This window comes from Carettochelys insculpta, chromosome 10 (assembly GCF_033958435.1).
Source record: "Carettochelys insculpta isolate YL-2023 chromosome 10, ASM3395843v1, whole genome shotgun sequence".
Lineage (NCBI taxonomy): Eukaryota > Metazoa > Chordata > Testudines > Carettochelyidae > Carettochelys > Carettochelys insculpta.
The window spans coordinates 37,481,549-37,504,251 of record NC_134146.1 but is presented as its reverse complement, the minus strand read 5'-3'; the positions used below and the strand labels follow the sequence as shown (position 1 = coordinate 37,504,251).

Below are 22,703 nucleotides of genomic sequence, written 5' to 3'. Positions count from 1 at the left end.
TAACACTGTATCTCATTTTAATAACAGAAAATGTATACCATCAGTGTAAAATATCAAAAAAAGTCAGATGTTTGCAGCACACCTTCTAGTTGTGCACAGAACACTGGTGTTCCGCAGAACACAGTTAAGAAACCCTGATCTAGAGCACAGCTTGCAGTTGAATCTCAACCTCTTGAGTGCTGATCAGACTCAGAGAAGGCAGGTCCTCGCTTTTCTATGGACTGCCCTAAACTTTTATGTGATTACGTGTTTCTTCTCTTTTACAGACCCAAAAAGTAAACTGCAAGCTTTGTATGCAAGAACGTGACTTCAAGTTGCACTGCACATTGTTTGAAAGGGCTGTTAGCTGAAGTTGATGCTCTTGAACCCTATTGAAGTCTCTGGCTTTTGCTGACACTTATCTTAATACCCCACCGTTACAATGAGCTTCTTCTCCTATCTGGACCCCAGGAGGATCCAGTGGGGTGCCACCTGGTACGCCATGCACTCCAGGATTCTACGCACCAAACCTGTGGAGTCAATGCTGGAAGGGACAGGCACCACCACCTCTCATGGGACCAAGCTGGCCCAGGTGCTCACTACAATGGACCTGGTTTCACTCGGAGTTGGAAGCTGTGTCGGCACAGGAATGTACGTAGTGTCTGGACTTGTTGCCAAGGAGATGGCTGGGCCTGGGGTCATTGTGTCTTTCATCATTGCAGCTGTGGCCTCCATTTTGTCAGGTGAGTCATTTAGTTCATTTGTAAGAGATAAAAATAAATGATGGCTTCTACTTAGGATGTTCCAGTCCTGCAGTCCTTACTCCTGTGTGCATCAAGGATGCAATCAGGCATCTCATTTCAAGAGACAAAGACCCAGGGTGCATCTACACTAGGAACTAACTTCGAAGTTAGGCACCATTTTGAAGTAGCCAGCAGACAGTCTACACACATTTTCCCTTACTTTGAAGTTAACTTCAAAGTAGGGAGCCCAACTTCAAAGTCCTTACTCCATTCTTGGGAATGGAGTAGTCCCCTGCTTCGAAGTTTAACTTAGAAATAGGGTGTGTGTAGACACTCAACTTCAAAGTTGCTTACTTCAAATTAAGCAACTTTGAAGTTATTTATATAGTGTAGACACAGCCCCAGATTGTTAGAATTAATGCAGACAAAAAGCCGCCAAAACAAACCAAAAAATTCCATACATTTGTCTGCGCAGTTCCTATGGTTAAAGAATAAATTGCATCAAACCAACCTGATGACTTTCTTTGACAGGGTAATAAGCCTTGTGAATGGGGGAAGTAATAGATATGGTATATCGTTATTTTAGTAAGGCTTTTGATGCTATCTTGCATGAGCCTCCCAAACAAACTAGGAAAGTACAACTTAGATGGAGTTACTATAAAGTGGTTGCATAACTGACTGGAAATCTGTTCCCAAAGAGTACTTATCAGTGGTTCACAGTCATGCTGGAAGGGCATAAAGAATGGGCTCCACAGGGATCCATTCTGGGTCTGGTTCTGTTCAATATATTCAACAACGATTTAAATAATGGTGTAGAGCAGGGGTGAGCAAACTTTTTATGTTGGGCCCCACTTTTTATTCCTGCAATTAGCAGCCTCCCTTCCCCCCTCCCACCCCAACCTGTCTAATGTAATCCAAACCAATAGAAAATTTGGTTATGTTCATCTGAAAAAAAATCCTTTTGTTATGTGTAAGAAAATATATGTATAATGTAAAACCTTTATTAATTGGTATATAGATGGGAATACACATATATTAAAAACAGGAAAATATTTCAACATTTTAATGAGATGGATGAGCCTGAGACCCAGCAGCCAATCATGCTGTACCCCCACTTCATGACATTTCTCTCACACACACACGCATGCACACACATGCACACGCGCACACGCTTTCCGCACCCCAGGCATAAAGAGTACATGTTGTGGATGATACCAAGCTAGTAGGGGTTGCAAGTTTTTTGGAGGATAGGATAAAATTTGAAAGTGATCTGGACAAACTGGAGAAAGAGTCTGAAGAGTGAAATTCAATAAGGACAAATGCAAAGTACTCCACTTAGGAAGGAACAATCAGTTGTACAGGTACAAAATGGGAAATGACTGTCTAGGGAGAATTACGGCAGAAAGAAACCTCGGGTTCATAGCAGACCACAAGGAAAATGAGAGTCAGTGTCACACTGTTGCCAAAAAGACAAAGCAGCAAACATAATTCTGGGCTGTATTAACAGGAGTGTTGTAGGATACCAGAAGTAATTCTTCAGCTCTATTCCACACTAAGCAGGTCTTGACTGGAGTATTGAGCCAGTTCTTGGTGCCACATTTCAGGAAAGATGAGGCCAAATTGAAGAGAGTCGAGACGAGCAACAAAAGCCATAAAAAGATCTAAAAACCCTAACCTACAAGAGAAGGTTGAAAACATTAGGTGTGAGAAGACTGGGAGAGGACACAACAGTTTTACATGAAAGGTGGTTCCAAGGATGAGGGAGAAAATTTGTTCTTTTTGCCTTTAAGGATAAGAAAAGTAGTAATAGGCTTAAAAAGCAACAAGGGTGATTTAGAATTGACATTAGAAATAGCTTCCTAATTGTCAGAGTAGTTAAGCGGTGGAGTAAGTTGCCTAGGAGTTTGTGGAATTTCCATCATTGGACTGACTGGAGATTTTTAAGAAGAGATTAGACAAGCATCTCTCAGGGATGATCTAGATAATACCTAGTTCTTCCATGAGTACAGGCAACTGGACTAGATGACCTCTCAAGGTCCCTTCCAGTCTTATGATTCTAGGCCCATCTTGACAACTGCGCAAGCCTCCTGGTTGTTTGTTGCGTTTCTGCATGCCCAGTTACCTCATGTGTGCATACAAATTAGGCACACAGCTCAGAGAATCTGATCCAAAATGCTCATTGTCTCACACTGTGATAAGAACCATGTGAAAATAACAAATACTAGCCTTTGTATTTAGACTTTTTCTCTAATAAACAGATTTTCAAGCTGAAAATATTTGGAACTGATTGAAAAGCTAGAGGAGATAAAGCCTCCCATGAGATCTCTAGGTTGCTGGTGTGTATCCTGAATAAGAAGGTAGTGACCTGGAAGCCTGTAAAAGGTAGTCTTGAAGCCCTCAGGTACTATTTTAAAAAGAACAGCTGGAATTTTACATGTCATAATTTGTAAAGCTGGCAGAGACTAATGACAAAGCAGCCGCATAAGCCTGTCCTAAGTCATTTAAACACTTTTAAAGAAGGCTGGATTCTTTCAAGGAGGAAGAATAGTGAATGAATCCAGACAAGTATGAGGAGTAATCTGTGCTTTCTGTGTGATCACATTATTTTCGGTATTTGTCCTGTATGGTTCAGTGGTAGTAAGCAGAGCAAATGTTTTAACACTTGGTGTTAAGGGAAGTCTCGGCGCTATATAGAAGATTCTGATATTGATGGTTTTGGTTTTGTATGGGTGCTGGATAAAAAATGGCAAAGGATTATTGTATTACTGTTATTGTCAATCTGATCTGACTCAGCATTTAAAACTTAAGCCTTAGAAAATATAATGGTAGCTTTATTCTCTTCTATTGCAAATTGAGCTAAAATTTTCCTCTTCCTTATAAGACTGCAGCTCCCATTGAAGGCCACAGATGTTAAAGCAACAACTTCACCCTATCTTGTCAGGCATTCCTGGAACTGCTATGGACTTGGGTGCTGATTTCTTAGTATTAGAGCCAAGTTCTGCTCTGTCAGCCTGATTAAAATCCACAATAACATTGGTACATTTACTGCTGATTTACAGCTGTGTAAATTATACCAGAACTTGCAGGCCTCTACAGGACTCCCATACCTCTGTGTCTAGCACTAGATGAAGGCTCAGAACTGTGAATCTAAATTACAGACAGTCACCTCCATCTGGCTCTCATTTAGATACATAAGTCTTTTTCAGGAGTAGGGTTTTGGCTATACCCCTTTCTTCAGTATCTCTCTGGGGAAACCTAAGCTAACCACACTCAACATGCTGGCTTCTGAGACACACAGGCTGCAGCTACACTAGCAAGTTCTTTCAGAAAACTTGGCCCTTTTTTCAAAAGAACACATGGAACACGTACACATAAAATGCGCTCTTTCAATCTGAAATCAAAAGAACGCAGCTCTTCTTCCAGAAGCCCTCTGCTGCTCCCTGATCAAGAAGAGTTCCTACTCTCAAAAGATTCTTTCGAAAGAAAGCATGTGTAGATGCTCCGCAGGCCCTGTTTTCAAAAGAGCAGTCCTCATGGCAATGGATTTTTCAATCCTTGGCCTGTTCTTTTGAAAGAGCAGGGGCTGTGTGGGTGCTCTCTATTGAAAGAGCTGATTGATTTTTTCAATCCGCTTTTTTGTGTGTGGACGTGATCTTTCAAAATAAGTCTTTTGGAAGAGCTCTTCTGGAAGAACTCCTTTCAAAAGATTGCTGTAGTCAGGGCTTTTTTTTTTTTTTTTTTTACCAGTGAACACAGAGAAACAGCATTCTGCCATCTTTTTTACTGGGACCACCATTTTTAAAACACAGCAGGCACCACAGCTCGGGGGCGCAGTTCAGACACTGTGGTGCCATTTTTAAAAGCAGGGTGAGTGGCTCTATCTGAGCCACATATGGCTCTTTAACAGCCATTTGCAGCTCATTATGCTGCTGCCTCTGGCTGATTCCTCCTCCACTCCCTTCCTGCCCTGCCTTGCCACACTGATGGAACTCTGTTTAGTTGGTTTAACAGCTGGCCATTAAACCAATTAAGCTGAGTTCCATTAGTAATGCAGCAAGCCAAGCAGGGACTCCCCGCACTGCAGGTAGGAGCAGGGGGAGCCATGCAGAGGAGGAGGTGGCGTCAGCAGGGGCCTGGCAAGAAACAGCTCAGCTTGGCTGCTTGTGTGAGGTAGGGTGAGGGGAGGGAATGGGGTTTAAGCCAGGGGGTGGCAGAGCAGTTGAAGACGAGGGCTGGGCGGGGGTGGGAGAATGAGTGGGGTTTAAGCCAGGAGAGGCCGCTGGGGCATAGCAGAGCAATTTAATCTCGGGGGCAGGGAACAGCTTGGGCCCCACACTGGGAGGGATGTTGAATCTGCCCAGGCCCCAGCCCTGCGCAGCTCGGACCCCACTGGACAGGGAGGGCGGCTTAACCCCTGCCTGTGTAGGGTCCAAGCCACCCAGGGTGGGGTTGAGTTTGAGGCTTGAGTTCTGCCACCCTTTTTTTTTAGGAAAAACTATACTGGCTGTAATGTAGACATAGCCACAGTGTATGGAGATTCTGCATGTCTAACTTGGGTTTAGGAATAACAAGCATTGGGCACTTAAAAATGCTTCATTGCAATATGAAGTTCCCCTTGTGACTAACTCTAGCAGGCAACAATCACACACACATAGCAGACACACTTCCACCTTGCAGGGCAGAGTTGTGTGGATATGTGCGCACACACACAAGCCACTGTAGAATACAAACCATCAACTGAACTCTTACCTGCCATTGAAACATGACGACGTTTCAGTATTACACTGTGCGCATGAATGTAATGTTCATGGAAGATAGCCTTGAACATAGAGGGGTAGTCACATTAGTACTTCCTGGAATAGTCCCCACCAGTGTATCTGCCAATGCATATCTGTCCTTACCTGCACCATCACTATAAGTGGCCTCTTTCCTTAGTTTTCATACTTCATCCAGTGCCTTATATGCATTGCTGAAACTACATTTTGAAAAGCTCAGCTCTTACCATACTGAACACTTTTGGAAGTCTTGCCTTCTGATCCTTTGCAGCAGAGATATTTGTGTGAAATCTGTCCACTAGAAACTGCACTGAAATCAGTCATCTCATTTCACATATGCCATCAATGCAGATTTCTCTTCTGGCAGCAGAGAAGATGGAAAGTTGCAAGACACAAATGGGAATAAAAATAGACCTTTCCATTCAAAACAAAAAAGCAGTCAAGTAGCACTTTAAAGACTAACCAAATAATTTATTAGGTGAGCTTTCGCGGGACAGACCCACTTCTTCAGACCATAGCCAGACTGAGTTTGTTCTGGTCTGGCTATGGTCTGAAGAAGTGGGTCTGTCCCGCGAAAGCTCACCTAATAAATTATTTGGTTAGTCTTTAAAGTGCTACTTGACTGCGTTTTTGTTGTGATAGTATATAGACTAGCACGGCTTTCTCTCTGTTACTTTCCATTCAAGTGTAGTATTTTCTGGAATCAGAGAGGTAGCTGTGTTAGTCTGTAGCTTCGAGAACAACAAGAAGTCTTGTGGCACCTTATAGACTGACAGATATTTTGGAGCATAAGCTTTTGTGGGCAAAGACCCGCTTCATCAGATGCATGAGTGGCTCCATGGATCTGATGAAGCGGGTCTTTGCCCACGAAAGCTTATGCTCCAAAATATGTTAGTCTATAAGGTGCCACAAGACTTCTTGTTGTTCTATTTTCTGGAAGTTACTATTTCCTCTTCCCTCAACAGGGAAAGCTGAGACACCTCACCCCTCCCCCTCAAAAAAGGGTGGAATCCCAGAACAAATATAAACTGTATACAATTAAATGCAGGTATTTGGCTTGGAAGGTCTGAATGTTTATCTGAGACCAATAAAAGACTCAGATTCCCCCAACCACAATAAAAACAAGCTTAGCTGTCTATTTTTCCTCAGAGAACATCTGTCATTTGGTATTTTTATTATTTCCTGATGTCCACATTTTACTCTCTTTCTTCATACTTTTTCAGTCATGCTGTTTTATCTACAGAAAATATGTATTTGAATAAATATTTGACTAATCTGCAGTTTCTAGTGGACAGATTTCACACACATATCTCCGTGGCAAAGGATCCTAAGGCCAGACTGTCAGAGGTGTTCAGCATGGTGAGTACTGCGCTTTAAAAAAAAAAAATCTAAAAAGCGCCTGGAGAGCTTGAAATAAGCCGATTTGGAGAGTGAAAGCATGCTTGCTTCAAAGTGGGTTTTTTGCCCTAGGTACAGGTGTGCAGCATCTTGCAGCTCTCTGTGGGATTGTGTCAATTTTGAGTTTACTTGCATGTCATCTGACATATTTACTGTTCTTCCTGAGTTGTTTTTGTAGCCCTGGGAAAACATTTGCTTAATAATAAGAATATATTTTGACTGTCTCTTCAGCCATTTCCTTGTTTGATTGTCAACAGTTCTGTTGTTTATCACAGCCATTCAAACTTGCAAAGTAAAACTGCATCAGGGTTAAGGAGCCAGAAAGGGCTCTGTATGAAGCTGGTTGTTTTGTTTCAGTTTTTTACTTAACATTTAACAGTGCTCTAAACATACAAGTTACTGCACTGTTTAGTTTTCAGTGAACTGTTCATGTTCTTATCCTTTAATTATTTATTAATTGAATCCCATATTAAGTTTTTCCATTATTTTAGACAAAATTGATGTCAAAACAAATGGGCTATAATTAACTGGGTAATCTTGCTTACCCTTTTTGAACACTGGCAATATTGTGACAATCTTCCAATCTTATGGCATGTCCCCAAAATTCCAAGCTTTATTCAAAATTATCAGTAGGTCAGAGAACTCCCTCAGCCAGCTCTTTTAAGACTCTTTGGCATAAGTTATCTGGACATGCTAATTTTAAAATGTTTAATGTGGGTGTCTCACATCCTCCTCTGTTACCAATTAATTGGCATGTACTTTATCATCCTCATATACAGATACGTTATTCCTGTTTCTGTTCTGAATTTGGAAAAAAGCATTTAAACACTGCTGCCTTTTCTGCATCGTCAGTTTTGTCATTCTAATCTAATATAAGACTTACATTATTCTTAGGTGGCAGGGGGTGTTTGTTGTTGTTGATGTTATTCCTTATATACCTAAGCTTTCTTCCTGTCCTTAACCATGTTAACCATAGTTTTTTTCCCCTAATGTCATTAGCTTCCCTTAACTTGAAATTTATATCAACTGCTAAGCACATAAAGTTATCTATTTCCCCCTTTGTTACATATTATTTTTTCTAATTGTTGCTTTTACTTCACTACTGAATCAAGATGGGTTTTAACCCAACATGATCTTCTGTGATGTTGAAATTGTGGCTTTTTGATTGACTCTTTTTTTTAAAAAAGAAGAGCTGCCAGTTTTTGGTTCTTGTTTTCTGTTGAAATTTTTCCTCTACTAGGGGGAAGTTAGCCTTTTTTGAAGTAGCTAATATATTACTGTTGAAGCTGTTCTCTCTTTGCCTTTATTGAATGTAAAGAGGTTGTGGTCACTGTTCGCTAAAGAGCCACTAACTTCCAAACCAGTGATTAATTCTTCTTTATCCCTCATAAGATCCAAATAGAGTTACCTCATGTTGAACATATAACCTTTTGTGTTAAAAAATCAAGTATATATTTTAGAAACTCTGATGCTTTTACTATGGGCTGCATGAGGCCTCCAGCATTTGTCTTCTAAACTGAAGCTCCTTACTCCCCACCCAAGAAAAAAAAAAGCTTCTCTTTCCTCATCTTACGGGCAGATGTTTAAGGAGTAACTCATCCTGTTTTCTGGCTTGATTAGGTGATATGTATAATGCTACCATCAGTACTTCTCCTAGACTGTGTAGATCAGTACATTGATCCAAATGCATTCAAGATCCTGCAGTTCTGAGCTCTAGAAACTAGAAGATCTGAAGAACTGGGTCTGTCCCATGAAATCTCATCACCTAATAGTTAGTCTTTAAAGTGCTACGTGACTACTGCTTTGTTTTGTTAGAATACAGACTAACACAGCTACCTCTCTGTTACTCTAGAACAGATACTATAAATGTAGAGCAGAGCTCAGACGAGATATGGCCCATAGGCCAGATTCATCCCACCTAGTCCTTTAATCCAGCCCACAGTTGTCCCTGCAGCAGGGCACAGCACTGCTCAAAGCAGTAGACCTCTCCCAGTCGCTCTCTGCTGCAGGGGAAGGAGGGGAGGGTTTTGTGCGCTGTCCTGCTGCCAGCAAAATCTCTCCTCTCCTACTGGCCAGTTTCCATCCAATAGGAGCTGAGGGATTTTGCTGGGGCTGGGGGCAGCATGTGACACCCTACCTTTCTCCTCCACAGCAGAACAGCCAGCCAGCCAGGAGCAGTCTGGGGTTGCTGGCTGGCTGGCAGCTGCTTAGGTAAGCGCCTGCCGAACACAGCCTGTCTCTGGCAGCCCACCCTCTCCCAGGCTTTGCAGACCCCTGTTACTCAAGGTGCTCTGATTCACCCTGAGCCATTGTTTACTACAGGGCAGGGTATTCTGATGTGAATCTGCTGGTTCCCTTCCTAAGGCCAAACAAGTATCAGAGAGTGGCCATTTAAAATAAAACTGCCAACTAGTTCCCAACTATCTAAATAGCCTGTCTACTGAAAACGCCAACCACTCAGCTGTTTATTTGTTCCTGAATAATATCAGTAACCATGTAATGAAACCAGTGCAAGGACTGTTATACCAATCACAAACTGCAGCTGACATTCAAGGGAAGAATAATGGATGGGAGAAAAATTCTGTCATAAAGATTGTTCTTCCAGCCAGCTGTTTTGTGGTACAATTTCTATAGAAAGCCAAAAATCACTCCCAATTGGAAAAATCTAATTCAGGATTCAAATTAAAATTGCAGGCAGATGCACTGTGTCTTCTGTTTACAAACATGTAATTTACAAATTTGGAGCAAGACTCTACATGAATGTTTCCTACCTCACTGAACAGGGAATTGTATTCCTTCCTGGTAAATAAAATAGCTTAGGGGCAGAATAAGTAGATTCTGTGGAAAGTCTATTATCCACAAATACTGGGAACACTTTAGAACCCTGTTTAGCACAGAGAAGGGAAGCAACATCTAAAGGAGATACTAGGTTGCTTGCAGGGAAGTGTTTTGCAAAAGGGCAAGTTTTTTTTTGTTTTTTTTAGGAACTTAGTTATTTTTGTAAATCAAAACAGTGCAGTTCTTCTCCCTCCTTTCCCTCCATTCCTGTGAGCCACAGCTATAGGGCTGCTCAGCTGCTCCTTCCCATCCCACGTCTGTGTTGGGTAGCAGGCAGGGGGGATGAAGAGTCCCTGGAACTAGCCCCTACCTCCACCCTACAAAGGAAGAGGGGACCATGTGACAGCCAGCACCCCCAGCCTCAGAGAGGGCAAGAACTACTGCAGGGAAAGCAGAGGTGGGGGCTGAACTGGTGCAGGTTGTGGGGGACAGAACACTGAGAGCCAGGACTGGTGGTTGTAAACAAACTTTATGGCACTGCAGGAAACTTTGCCCACCTATGATAAGTAGTCATCTGACTAAGTAAAATCATGCTGGATTATGGGTATTGCTGGATGAGAGAGTGGCAGACCAGAGAGGTTCAACCTGTATTAGTAAATATATCATTAGCCTTGTTTTATGTACAGAGAAACTGAGGCACAAAACAGTGAAGTAATTTCCCACAGTCACCCAGAGAGTCACTGTCAAAGCCAGGTCTTGTCTGCTGCTCTAGTACCTTATCCGCATATACTATAAACCAATACAGTCCTGCTCCTGCTAAAATCAATGAGTAGTTGGAGTTGCATTTTTGAATGGTAGTATATCTCTGATGCATACACCTACAATTAATGCACAGAAAAATATATCACCATTCCTTGTGGCAGCACTGGTAGGATAATTGAAACCTTGGTCGTATTAATAAAGTCTCCACTCTTATTGATACATACTCTCAGTGTCTTCATTGAACCTTAGTTTTTCGGTGGCTAACCTCCAAAGAAAGATTATGATTTTTAAAGCCATCAAAGAGTAAAACAGAATACCTGTCCCAATTAAGTCATCTGTTTCATAAATTTTTCAGGCATGTAAGAGTCAGTTAATGTCTTGCATTTGCAGACTGCATGCATTTTTAATCAGCTTTGAATAATGACTTTATATATATGGAGAGATGATTAGGTTCTCACATTGTTCTGGAAACTCGGCCCACATTTCAGGAAACAGTCAAGTATTGTTTTCAAAAGCATGCAAGTGCGTCAAATAGATGAGAATGCCGACAACACCAGTGCCATTGCACTTAAAGAGCCAACAGTTTTGTGTTTACACTGAATGTTTCAAAGCTATATTTATTTTTAGAGTGTTGGCTTTATGAAAATTATAGATCTCCTTTCTTTCAGATACCAAATTTGTTGCAATTTCAAAATGGTGTTTAGTGTTTAAAGAAAAGTAATTTTTTGTAAAACATTAACAAATAAGTTTTCTACGCTCAATAATGGCTATACATAATGTTTCACTCATTAAGCCTCTGGAGTAAACAAACATGGTGTGGTTATTATGGAAGCACAGATGGCGGTTATATTGTTGAGGGGGAGATGAATTTTACACTTAAAGCAGTGGCTCAGTTTGTTACTATGAAGAACACAGTGAAGAACACAGCCCATGCCTACCAAACTTGCATTTATGCTGAGTGTATACTGAATTCTCCTGAAAATTAACAAGAAAATCTGTCGAAAAACTCACTTTAAGTGTTTAACTCAAAGTTAGCACCAGGCATCAAGCCTTTTTTTGTTGGGGGGGGGTTGTTTTTGTGCTTGCAATTATCTTAACGTAATAACGATATGGGGTACTTGAAGAGTATGTGAAAGCTCATTGACATTGCCTGCACTGGCTACATTTGAAGCCTTTCTTTTGCTTTTTGTGATTAATGGCCCTTTGTTACTCTTATTTTTCATAACTCAGAATTTGTTATTCCTCAGCCTCTGATAATAGATATCGTTCGTCTGTAGAAAACATTACACAGATTGCCTTCTTTCACAATGGCCACTGCCTGCTATTGCTCCTAGTGGGAGTGAAGCCAAGTTGCCCTCAGAGAAGACAGTATTCCCATTTGCAACAGCTTCTGGACTGTGGACCCCAAGGGTATGCTCCAGTCTGTGAAAGGTGTTGACGTCTGTTCTAGCAGTGGCTCTCCCATGCCAACAAAAGTATTCCAGCTGCCTCAGCACCACCTCAGACCAAAAGCCCCCAGGGCCTACCACACTTCTGAAAACTTCCAGAGCCCACAGTATCACATCCCAGGTGTGATATTAAAGAGAGACACAGGAGAGCCCTAAAATGATTCAGTGTAATTTGGACAGGCACATGGGGACTGATCTTATACGCCGTCAGAACGCCATTTGAGCCAACAAGTAGTATTTGAACTGAGGATGTGCAGCATTGGGCAGTTATGGGATATGCAGAATGCAGAGAGCTGTTAATTCATTTCCTATGAAAAGCAAACTACTTTCCCTTGATTTGCTACCAACTCCACATGCCCCTTTAGGCAACTGGCCTTAGCCAAACGCTATTCAACTCCCTGCCATTTCAGAGGCCTCAGCCAGAGATGCACCATTGTCCAGCAAGCCCACTCTATACCCCTGGGAGGGGGTGGGGCAGGATTTAGGACATCCCCTGATCCTTGACATAACCATGCCATTCCCATTTAACCGAGGCCAGAACAGTACAACAATTGATGGCGTCCCTGGAGCTAGACACTTTGGTGGGAACGCTCTTCAGCATCTCCCAACCGGCAACCATTGTCCAGCAGGCCTGCTCTGTAACCCCAGGAGGATTTGGGGCCTCATGCAGAGGGGTGGGATGGGACAGGACAGCGAGCCCTCAACACTTCACCCCCCCACTCCCCTGTGCAGCCTGGAGCTCACCATGCAGCACTCCAGCAGTAATTTAAAGGATTAAAACCTTATCCATTCTAAGAAATACTCAGGTCAATCCTTGGGACAATCAGCCAAATAGCTTTCCCTGGGCTGTCCTATCCCACATGTAAAGGGAGAGGCAGATGAGTAACATTGGGTTTCTTCGCTTTTTTCAAAAGTGAATTTTGCTCGGTGAAATAATATGCATGAAAATATTTACCTGTCTCAGGTGCTGCCAAGGCCCTGGCCCTCCACATTGAGTATTTACCAGCAGCATTTATGGATGGACTCAGTTCTGAGCTCTCAGGAGCTCTCACACTGTTAGAGAGGCCACATTGGGGTGGCTTACATGCACATGGTGACTACCTCTACACTACAAGCATCTGTCTGCAGAAGTTACTGACAGAAGAGATGTTCCAACAAAACTTCTGTCGGCAGATCATGTCTACACATAAAATTCGTTCTGTCAACAAAAGCCCACCCCCCCCCAGAGTGGCTACACAGCAAATTGTCAACATTACCAACACTTCCACTGCTTACTGGGCTCAAAGAAGACATTTAGGGGTAAGTTACAGCTAAACAACAGCACAGAGCACCGAGATCCAGGGCTGGTAGCTGTACACAAACTTTTTGGGACCACAGGAAACTTGGCCACACCTATGATGCGTGGTTGTTGTGCTAACTAAAATCATGTTGGTTTACGGGTGTTGCCAGATGAGAAAGTTCCGGATTAGAGAGGTTCATCCTGTAGTGTGTTGCAGTGTACAAAATATGTTGCTGATTTGCAGCCAAGAACTGTGGCCCAGCCTCCTTCCCACTCCTTTCTGCAGGGGATTAGGGACTGTAGGACTGTAACTGTGGCCATGGTCTTCATGCAGGCCTTGCAATGTGAGCAAAGTTAATTGCCTTCCCAACTCTACACTGGCACCTATGTAAAAGTCAAGCACAGCCCAGCCCAGAGCTAGCTTCCTCCTTCTTCTCCAGCACTGTGTATTTTTAAGTGGCCATTTGTTCTTTTTAAACAGGTGTTTGTTATGCTGAGTTCGGTGTGCGTGTCCCAAAAACCACAGGTTCTGCCTACACCTACAGCTATGTGACAGTCGGGGAGTTTGTGGCATTCTTCATTGGCTGGAACCTGATCCTGGAGTACCTGATTGGCACAGCAGCTGGTGCAAGTGCCCTGAGCAGCATGTTTGACTCCCTGGCAAATCACACCATCAGCCGCTGGATGGTTGACAGTGTTGGAACCTTAAATGGACTGGGTGAGTATTGGACTAATATATTTGTCATGTGTTGTGACGTGTGTTAATTGGGGCTTGAAAAACAATTGGAGCCTTCTTGGAAATCAGATAAGGATCTCATGCTCTGTTCGCTATATTCACTTCTACCAGGGATCACTGGGGACTGTGCCTTTAGTCCTATAAGAACAAGACTGTGTCACTAAATCTTTGTTTTTAGAATAATTCACAGACATATCATAATGTGGCCATGCACCACCTGGCTGCTTTATTTTTCACTTCCTCTGTATCCTATCGTTTGTTTCCCAGCTCTGTCTTTGTTGCAGTTACTGGCCCTTCTTCTATGCACCCACTATACTGAGAGCCACAGTAGAAACAAACAGTAAATATTACGAGTATAGGGTCTGATCTTGTGGTTTTCAATTCCTAGTTTTTGCTTGGGAGCATTGTATGAATAAGGGCCAGAACAAATTTTGGAGCTGGCTCATGCTGCTTTCACAGTGCGTTGGTGTAGACCCAGTGCTCCAATTTGAGCATATGTTTGTGCAGATACTGCCCTTCATTTGGGCAAGATGCTGAGTGTGGGATTCAACAAGCTGAGTGGCCTGACTCACCACAACTAGAATTGTAACTCTCGTGGTCATGTAGTTCAGCCTCCTCTGTGATCCTGTCTACTGCCCACATGTTGGTATAGTTTGAAATAGCAAATTAGTCTTGCCCTTGTAGTTTCTTGCAGCCATCCCAGTAGAGTTGGTTTGAGGTGGCAGCTTCTCTCTCTGACATCAGGTGTGCTGCTATGCTCAGCATCCCCACTTCTGTGGGTATGGTTCTCTCCTCAGGAGGGAGCCCTCCTCTCTGGCTGTTTGGGGCTTTTAGCCCCAAAGCTAAAGACAGGGCTTTCAAAGCAAAGCCCAGTGAATAGCTGTCCTAGACAAATTTCCCACCCTCCTTGGGCAGCAGCCCTCTGCCTTCTTCCTTGATTACAGATATCTCTTTCTCCTCTTTTATGAGGGGCTCACACCTCCATTCTCAAAAGACCGGACTTCTCTCTGAATTTCTCTCTCTTCATTCCAGGGCTTCCCAGCATCCCCAGGGCAACGTAAAGGAGCCCCAGGCCTGGTTGCCCTGTACCATGAAGCAGCTGCCTGCCTGTCCACTCCAAAGTGCCCAGCTCACAGTTCTCAGTGCTCTTTGCATACAATTTCCCTTAACTCATCCTAGGGAACACCACCAGCCCTGACCAGTCCCCCAGCCTTGGACAGCTTCCTTATCCCAGCACTGTCCTTCCTCTGACTCTCTTCACCTTCCCAGCAGCAGGGGACCACTGGGCCCAGACAACAGGGGGAGCCAGCCAAGTCCCAGTCCTTCTTTACACCAGGAAGGAGGACTTGTCTCACTCTTCCCAGCAGGCCTAGTATGCAGTTAACAAGGAGGAAAAACAGACACAGATGGGGCCTGGCCTTATCCATGCTTGGTTTTCCTGCTAAGTGAGATCATCTTGTGAGAGAAAACAACAAGAAGTCCTGTGGCACCTTATAGACTAATAGGTAATTTGGAGCATAAAGCCTTCATGGGCAAAGACCTGCTTTGTCAGATGTCGGGGTTTTAGAGGAGGGTATAAAAATGGAGTCTCAGTCAAGAGGAGAGCCAGAGCTGGATGTTCACACCTCCACATTAGCTACTGATAACGAGCCACATCCTCCCTGACTGAACTGACTTGATTTCTCCTCTTGATGTTCACAACTCCACATCAACTACTGACAATGGGCCACATCCTCCATGACTGAACAGACTTTGTCAACTCTGCCCCTCCCCTTGACTGAGACTCCCTCTTTATACCCTCCTCTGAAATGCCCCCACTTATGCATCTGACGAAGCGGGTCTTTGCCCACAAAATCTTATGCTCCAAATTACGTCTGTAAGGTGCCACAGGACTTCTTGTTGTTTCTGTAGATACAGACTAACTCAGTTACTTCGCTGACATCTTGTGAGAGGTTGGTTTTCAAGAAGGATATCTGACACTGCCAACCAATCCTGATGCATGCTCCCTTTCCACCTAAGGTCTAATCCTGCAAGGTGCTGCTCTCCCTCAGCTTCCACTGCAATCTGATCTTTTTTCATTAATGTGGATATATGGATGACATCAGGAGTCTGTTGTTTCTTGACTGGGTCATGAGAGTGGGACCATAATGCATGAGTTAAAGACCTTTGTGAGTGACCATGTCTAAATATTGCTGCAAATCCATTCATTCACACAGGGGTGTCTCTCCAACTGAAACACATGGGATGCTGCTCAGACACGGGGCAATTAAAAAGTCACAAAAACTCAGTGTCAAAGTGAAGACTGGATTCATACAGCCAAACAGTCTGTGAGTCCTCTCTAAAGATCATGGTGTTTGCAAAAGCCCTGGGGTCACCAGAGAGGAAAATGCCTCCAGGGACCACGATATACAGGCTGAGGCTGACTGCAGCCAAGGAGCTCTTGACCCATAGAAAGTCACTGTGGTGCACTCTCATGGTCAAACCCACTGAGATACACAATGCATGCACCAAGTGCCACTCGTCCTGGGTCCTCCTTGCTGCCACGTCTGATTAACAGCTGATGTTTGCAGTCCTCACCATTCCGCTCTTTCCACATCATTTTGTAGACTGCTTGTCCGTATGGTGACACAACTGGAAAACATTGTCCATATGGTGGAAAACTGGCCAGAAGAAGCATTCTTTGACACAGTCAGAGGATCCACAACAAATCACTTTAATACTACTAGCCATTGGCTGGAAGCAGCATATTTTACTCCAAATGCCAACAGTCTCAGAGCTTGGCATGTTCCAATCAAGTGTCCTCATTCAGTTTGGTTTATAGATGGGCTCAAGTGGTGATGTTGGGAACTATATCTGGAGTGGAACTTCCCAGCAATTTGGGCTGGAGACAGATCTGGGCCTTCTGAGCCCATCTCTAATTTATACCCCTTGGATGGAAAACAACCTGAGTTTTATTCTCGGTGTTTGCTAACATGCTCTCTGATTAATGTGCTGTAAGGACACCACATGATTTCAGCATGGTGCCTATCTCATGTACACTCACACTGCTGAAGATAACTGCTAGCTGAAGCAATGTGTTTTCAATCTTTTACAGAAGGTGATAGGAAAGTGCATGCACAGAAGCTGTTAACAGACTGGCCATCAAAGCAACTTCTTTGGTCCCCAATTCCTGGTCAATCATATTGGGCTGCATCTGTAACACCGTAGAATCATATATCAGAGAGGTAGCCGTGTTAGTCTGTAGCTTTGAGAACAACAAAAAGTCTTGTGGCACCTTATAGACTGACAGATATATTTTGGAGCGTCAGCTTTCGTGGGCAAAGACCTGCTTCATCAGATGCATGAATGGGGGGTGTACCCCTCTGAAACCACCCCTCCACTCATGCATCTGATGAAGTGGTTCTTTGCCCACCAAAGCTTATGCTCCAAAATATCTGTTAGTCTATAAGGTGCCACAAGACTTTTTGTTGTTACCATAGAATCACAGAACACTAGAATTGGAAGGGATCTCGAGAGGATATCAGATCCAGTCCTCACGGCAGGACCAAGCACTGTCTCAAGTCTCTAGACCATCTCTGATAGATGGCTATCTAACCTGCTCTTCAGTATCTCCAGTGATGGAGATTCCACAACCTCCCCAGGCAATTTATTCCAGTGTTTAACCACCCTGACAGGTAGGAAGTTTTTCCTAATGTCCAACCTAAACCTCCCTTGCTGCAGTTTAAGCGTGTTGTTTAAAACAAACATTTCTGAGCACTGAGCCAATGGAAGTTTTAAAGCTAAATCAATATATACATTAGTCTGTTTAATTTTACATTCCCTATTATTGTCAATGCTGAATGACTCAAAAGATGCAGATTGCAGTCTGTGAAGCTCATGGTAGGTTTCCAAGGTTCAGGGATTCAGCAGTATGGTTCCTCCCACCAGGAACAGTGCAAGGACACTTTTAAGTATCACCTTTTAGATTTCCTTCTACCGAGACCAACCAGCTGCCTGGAGCACAGGCATCTAGTAGCTGCTTGCTAATTTATCTGTTTGTCTAGCAGTCCCAAGACTTCTCTGTGGCTGATGCTAATGAGTAGCAATAGGTCATAGTTCTGATAAATATTTCATGCAAAATTAATATTTGATTCATTTTTAGTTTGAGGCTGTCAGAGCTGCAAGACTAGCAGATTTTGGAAAATGGAGGCATCTTAGACAGTCAAGGGCCTGGTCTTTCTTTCTTTGCTCACGCAAAATTCCCTTTGACTTCAGGGCAAGACATGGAAGGTGGGTCCTTTATTCACAATGAAAAACAGCAATCCATTAACAGTAAGAATTTGAGACGCAACCGAGAGCACTGGGCCTGGAAACATAAGAAATGCCATACTCGGTGTCCTGGTTTTTACAAAATGCTTCCCAGGAAAGTGATAAAACATTGCAAGGCACCTGGTTGTGCCATTCTATGCAGCGGGGGTAAATGTCTTCCTGACCCTAGCAAGTCATCATTTTGTGCTTTAAAGCATAGGGAGCAAACGCCTTTCATAGCTATTGTATCATAGCTAATGTAAGAGAAGGTACTTTGAATGTCTACCTCCTAACCCAGGGCTTGCTGCACATTAACTTTTGGTAACTATTAATCTTTTGCTCGAGAGTGAGAGCAGCTCCACAAATTTTTATATTGCTCCAGAAGGTCGGGGGAGAAGGTTTTCCTGAGGTTCCCTCCCCCTCCTCCCTCGCTCCCTCCCTCTCTCTCACTTGCTGTGGGAAAAAAGTTACACATCTCTTTTGCTTTGTCTAGGAGATAGAGAGGAATCGTATCCAGATCTTCTCGCTCTGGTTATTGCTGTCATGGTAACCATCATTGTGGCCTTGGGGGTGAAGAACTCTGTGGGATTTAACAACGTGCTCAATGCAATTAATCTGGCAGTGTGGATCTTCATCATGATCGCTGGGCTTTTCTTTGTCAATGGTGACAACTGGTCTGAAGGGCAGTTCTTGCCATTTGGATGGTCTGGGGTAAGTGCCTTACATACAATCGGGTACACATCACTCAGCAGCAGCCTTCAACTGAAATATTGTTGCTGGCCACAAAGCGCCTACAGCAGATAAGCAGCACCACCCCGATTCCCATCTGTTGTGCAAGCAGGTCATTATTTGCTTGTCTTACAGTAGCACCCAGGGGGCCCACTAAGATCAGAGCTCCTGGGTGCTAGGCACCATCTGTACACATCTGGAACAAGAGAGAGTTTCTGTTCTGAAGAGCTGACAGTCTAACAAAAGCAGAACAGACAAAGGGTGGGAGAAGAAATGGGTGAATGTACAGCCAATAGCCTCTAGGGGCCCCTGGGCAATGCAGGGAGTTGGGCCTCTATGCTCTGGTAAGGGGACCCTCAGCATAGCCTGGAGCACAGCACATCACCCACCCCTCAGAGCTGCTTGGAGCACATGGCCCAACACTCCAGTGGCAATTTATATATATGGAATACACATCTCATTGAACTTGAAAGGAGCTCATCAAGTCCAGTCCCCTGCCCTCTTGGCAGGACCAAGCACCATCCCTTTTAAATCTATTTGCCACAGATCCCTAAATGGCCCTGCCAAGGATTGAGCTCACAACCCCAGGTTTAGCAGGCCAAAGCACAAACCACTGAGCTAATTTAACATCCTCAGGCTCCTTTCATTGCTGCTCATGTGGCATTGGCAGGGGCTGGAGCCCCAGAGCCCCTTCAATTGCCAGGCCCTGGGCCATTTGTCTCTTTGCCCTCCTAACCCCAGAGGTGGTCCTGGGGGTGAAGCAACCTGCCCAGTGGTACAAATGGAAGGTCAGTGTCAGGACTGGGAACAGAAGCCAGGTGTCCTAGTCATTGCCCCATGTTCCCCTTCAGGCTACGTAAACAATGAGAGTCTTTAGGCACCCTCCCCTGCTTCCCTCTTAGAAAGCACAACCTTGGTTTCATATCATGACTCTATGGGCCACATCAGAAGACCACAATCCCTGATAAACAAGAGAGTCCACTTCCAGAGCGAGTGGAACACAGGTAAACACAAGCAGGGGCGGTAGCTGCTGTGCGCTTTGGATCCATCTGAGAAAGAGGGGGAGTCTGGTCAGCAGTGGGGAGGGAGCTGTCTGCGCTCTAAGGGCTGCTGTGTACAGACCTTCCAGAGACAGAATTACAGGGCAATAACTAAGGGAATTTCACAAAGAATTAAAGATGATCCAAAACTGGAACTTTCTTCCAACCCCACTTAAACCCTGGGAATCTACATCCTACAGAATCCAGGTCCCAGTTCTCTTCCAGAGACCCAACCCTGACCTCCCTCCGACCACTGGACTGGCAGCTATAAGCTGAAGAGGGACATTTTCCAAAGTGCATAGGTGATTTAGGAACCTAAATCCCATTGGTTTTCAATGGAAACCAGGCTCCTGAGTGACTTAAATGCTTTTGACCTTTTAACCCAATGTGTTTTACTGAAACCCTACCCTCCGCTGAAAGTGGTGAGCTGGGCTACAGTGGGATCTACATCCCAACCCTCTTTGTATCCTCATGGTCAAACCCCAAACAACAATATCAGCCTGTCTTAGGCAAAGTCTAGACTTCCCTCCCTCCATCAAAATAAGCTTTGAGCCTTTTCATAGCTCTAAGCTCCAGAGCCAACCATTTGAAGTAATGTATCGTTATCATGTTATACCAAAATACACTAGCCATGGGTAGAAAAGAAGCTCAGAGAAAGCTAGTGCCATTTCTAGAAAGAGGGGAGAACATACTGTTATTTGTGTTGGATGATTTTCAGTAAAAATGTTCTAAACTGTTTGTTTTCTGCTTATTTTATGGATATTAGCTCAAGCTTACTGAGAATTTGGACAGATTTGGCTTTTTCAGCCTGCTTGAACTGGTTTTTATCCAGGGATGAGCAGGGACTGAAAATATCTTGGCTGGACTAAACCCAAGATCATTTCTCAGATTTACACTGCTCAACTCCATAAGGGTTTGCACAGAAAAATAAGCAAGGGAGTAAAGTAAAACAAGATTCTTCGTTATCAGAGCAGATGCTGGGCTGTCTGATGTTTTTCCTTCCTCTTCTCTTAAATAAAATCAATATTTTCTGCTAAATAAAACCTAAGGGGAAGAAAGAAGCCCTCTTGAGATCATACATTGCAGATGACTTGTGAAGCTGCTTGGCCTTTTACATCACATATGAGGAGCAATAAATAAAAGAGAAATAGTAAAAACAACCATTTTTCTTATACTCAAGCTTATGAAAGACAGGGCAAAGTGTAGAATTCAAAGCAAACAAAGGCAGATCTAAGCCCATGAAAGTCAAAGGGAGCCTTCTGATTAATTTAAATTGGTTTGGAATCAGCCTAAATTTCATCCCCAAATTTAGCTTTTGTAAAAATATTCATGCAGTGCTGTGTTTAGTGTGGAATTCACTCTTGTTCAGGGGGCTACATGAGACCTCTGCATCAGTTAAATTCTTCAGAATAGGATTTAAATGAGGATTAAGTTGTTCACAGGCCCTCTGTACAGGGGGTGAGTTTTACCCTCTAATACATTGCTAAATAGACAGATCATAAAAATTAATGTAAAGCGTGCTATATGTAATATATACATTGCAAACTAACACACTTCTTGTGTCTATCTGAGGGCATGTCCACATTACCCGCCAAACTGAGAGACAGCGATCAATTAAGCGGGGTTTGATTTATTGTGTCTAGTATAGATGCAATAAATTGACCGCCAAACACTCTCCTGTTGACTCCACTATTCCACCTGAATGAGAAGCATAGACAGTCGACAGGAGAGTGTCACCCATCGACTCACCGCAGCGAAGACACCACGGTAAATAGATCTAAGTACATTGACTTTAGCTACAACTGATTAAATGGTTTTTACCCACATATGCTCATGCCCAAATAAATCTGTTAGTCTGTATGGTGCCGCAGGACTCCTCATTGCTTTTGCAGATACAGACTAACATGGAGACCCCTCCAAAACTTCAGCTACATTGTTCACACAGCTGAAGTTGTGTAACTTAGATCGGTGGCCCATGGTAGTGTAGACTAGGCCTCAGATACCAGCACTGTATATTTACTACCTTTGTTGTCTGCCGTGCGCAGAATTTCTTGCGGAAATCCACAACCGGCTTGACTCGCCACCTGCCATTTATGTAATTTTCAGCCATTTTGCATGCTTCAGTGTTTGTTCCAAGCTGGATAACTAGCTGTCCTTGATAATGTTGTATATTGCAAAAAAATAAACACACTCAAATGTTTAAATAGTACAATTAATTCTTCCACCAAGGGTTCCCAGTGGGTGCTGCTAGCCCATCTGCAGTTTCCAGACAAAACATGTTCTTTAGTGAGATAACACTTCTGATTACAGCTATTCTGGTCTGTCTATTAACACATTTTGCTGTCACATTACAAAGTTTGCTAATATTTAATGTGTGAGAATGTTATACATCCCTATTAATTTAATAAGATTTGGACTCTTAATAGCATGAAAGTAAGTGACTGTAAAACTGGTTAATTATCTCATCTGTCACTGTCAGGATCTGTCAATGGATTCAGGGTCTGCATAATTAGAGATCTGTGACAAGCATTAGTAAGTTACATATTACCCTTTTTTAGTGAAAACCAAACCCCGACAGCCTGCGAATGTCATAGGGCCTCTCACGTCCAAGGGCTGAAAGCTCTCAAATCCAAAGGATCTCCTAGTTTTGGTTTAACTTTTTTGTTTTAATTTTATGGAATCCTCTTTTAGTTCCAGACATTGATGTGTGTGGCAGGATGTTAGCATTCAGTGTTGAAATAGACGAATC

At 43.4% G+C, this 22,703-nt stretch overlaps 1 protein-coding gene across 1 annotated transcript in view; it reads left to right on the top strand.

Annotated features, from left to right (window-relative positions):
- The first annotated feature begins 421 nt into the window (after positions 1-421).
- Positions 422-22,703, top strand: part of SLC7A14 (solute carrier family 7 member 14) — a 34,834-nt gene continuing 12,552 nt past the window's right edge. Inside the window, exons 1-3 of the mRNA XM_075004130.1 lie at positions 422-722; positions 13,644-13,880; positions 18,679-18,896. Coding sequence (XP_074860231.1) covers positions 422-722; positions 13,644-13,880; positions 18,679-18,896 — 756 coding nt within the window. The remainder of the gene's footprint in view (positions 723-13,643; positions 13,881-18,678; positions 18,897-22,703) is intronic.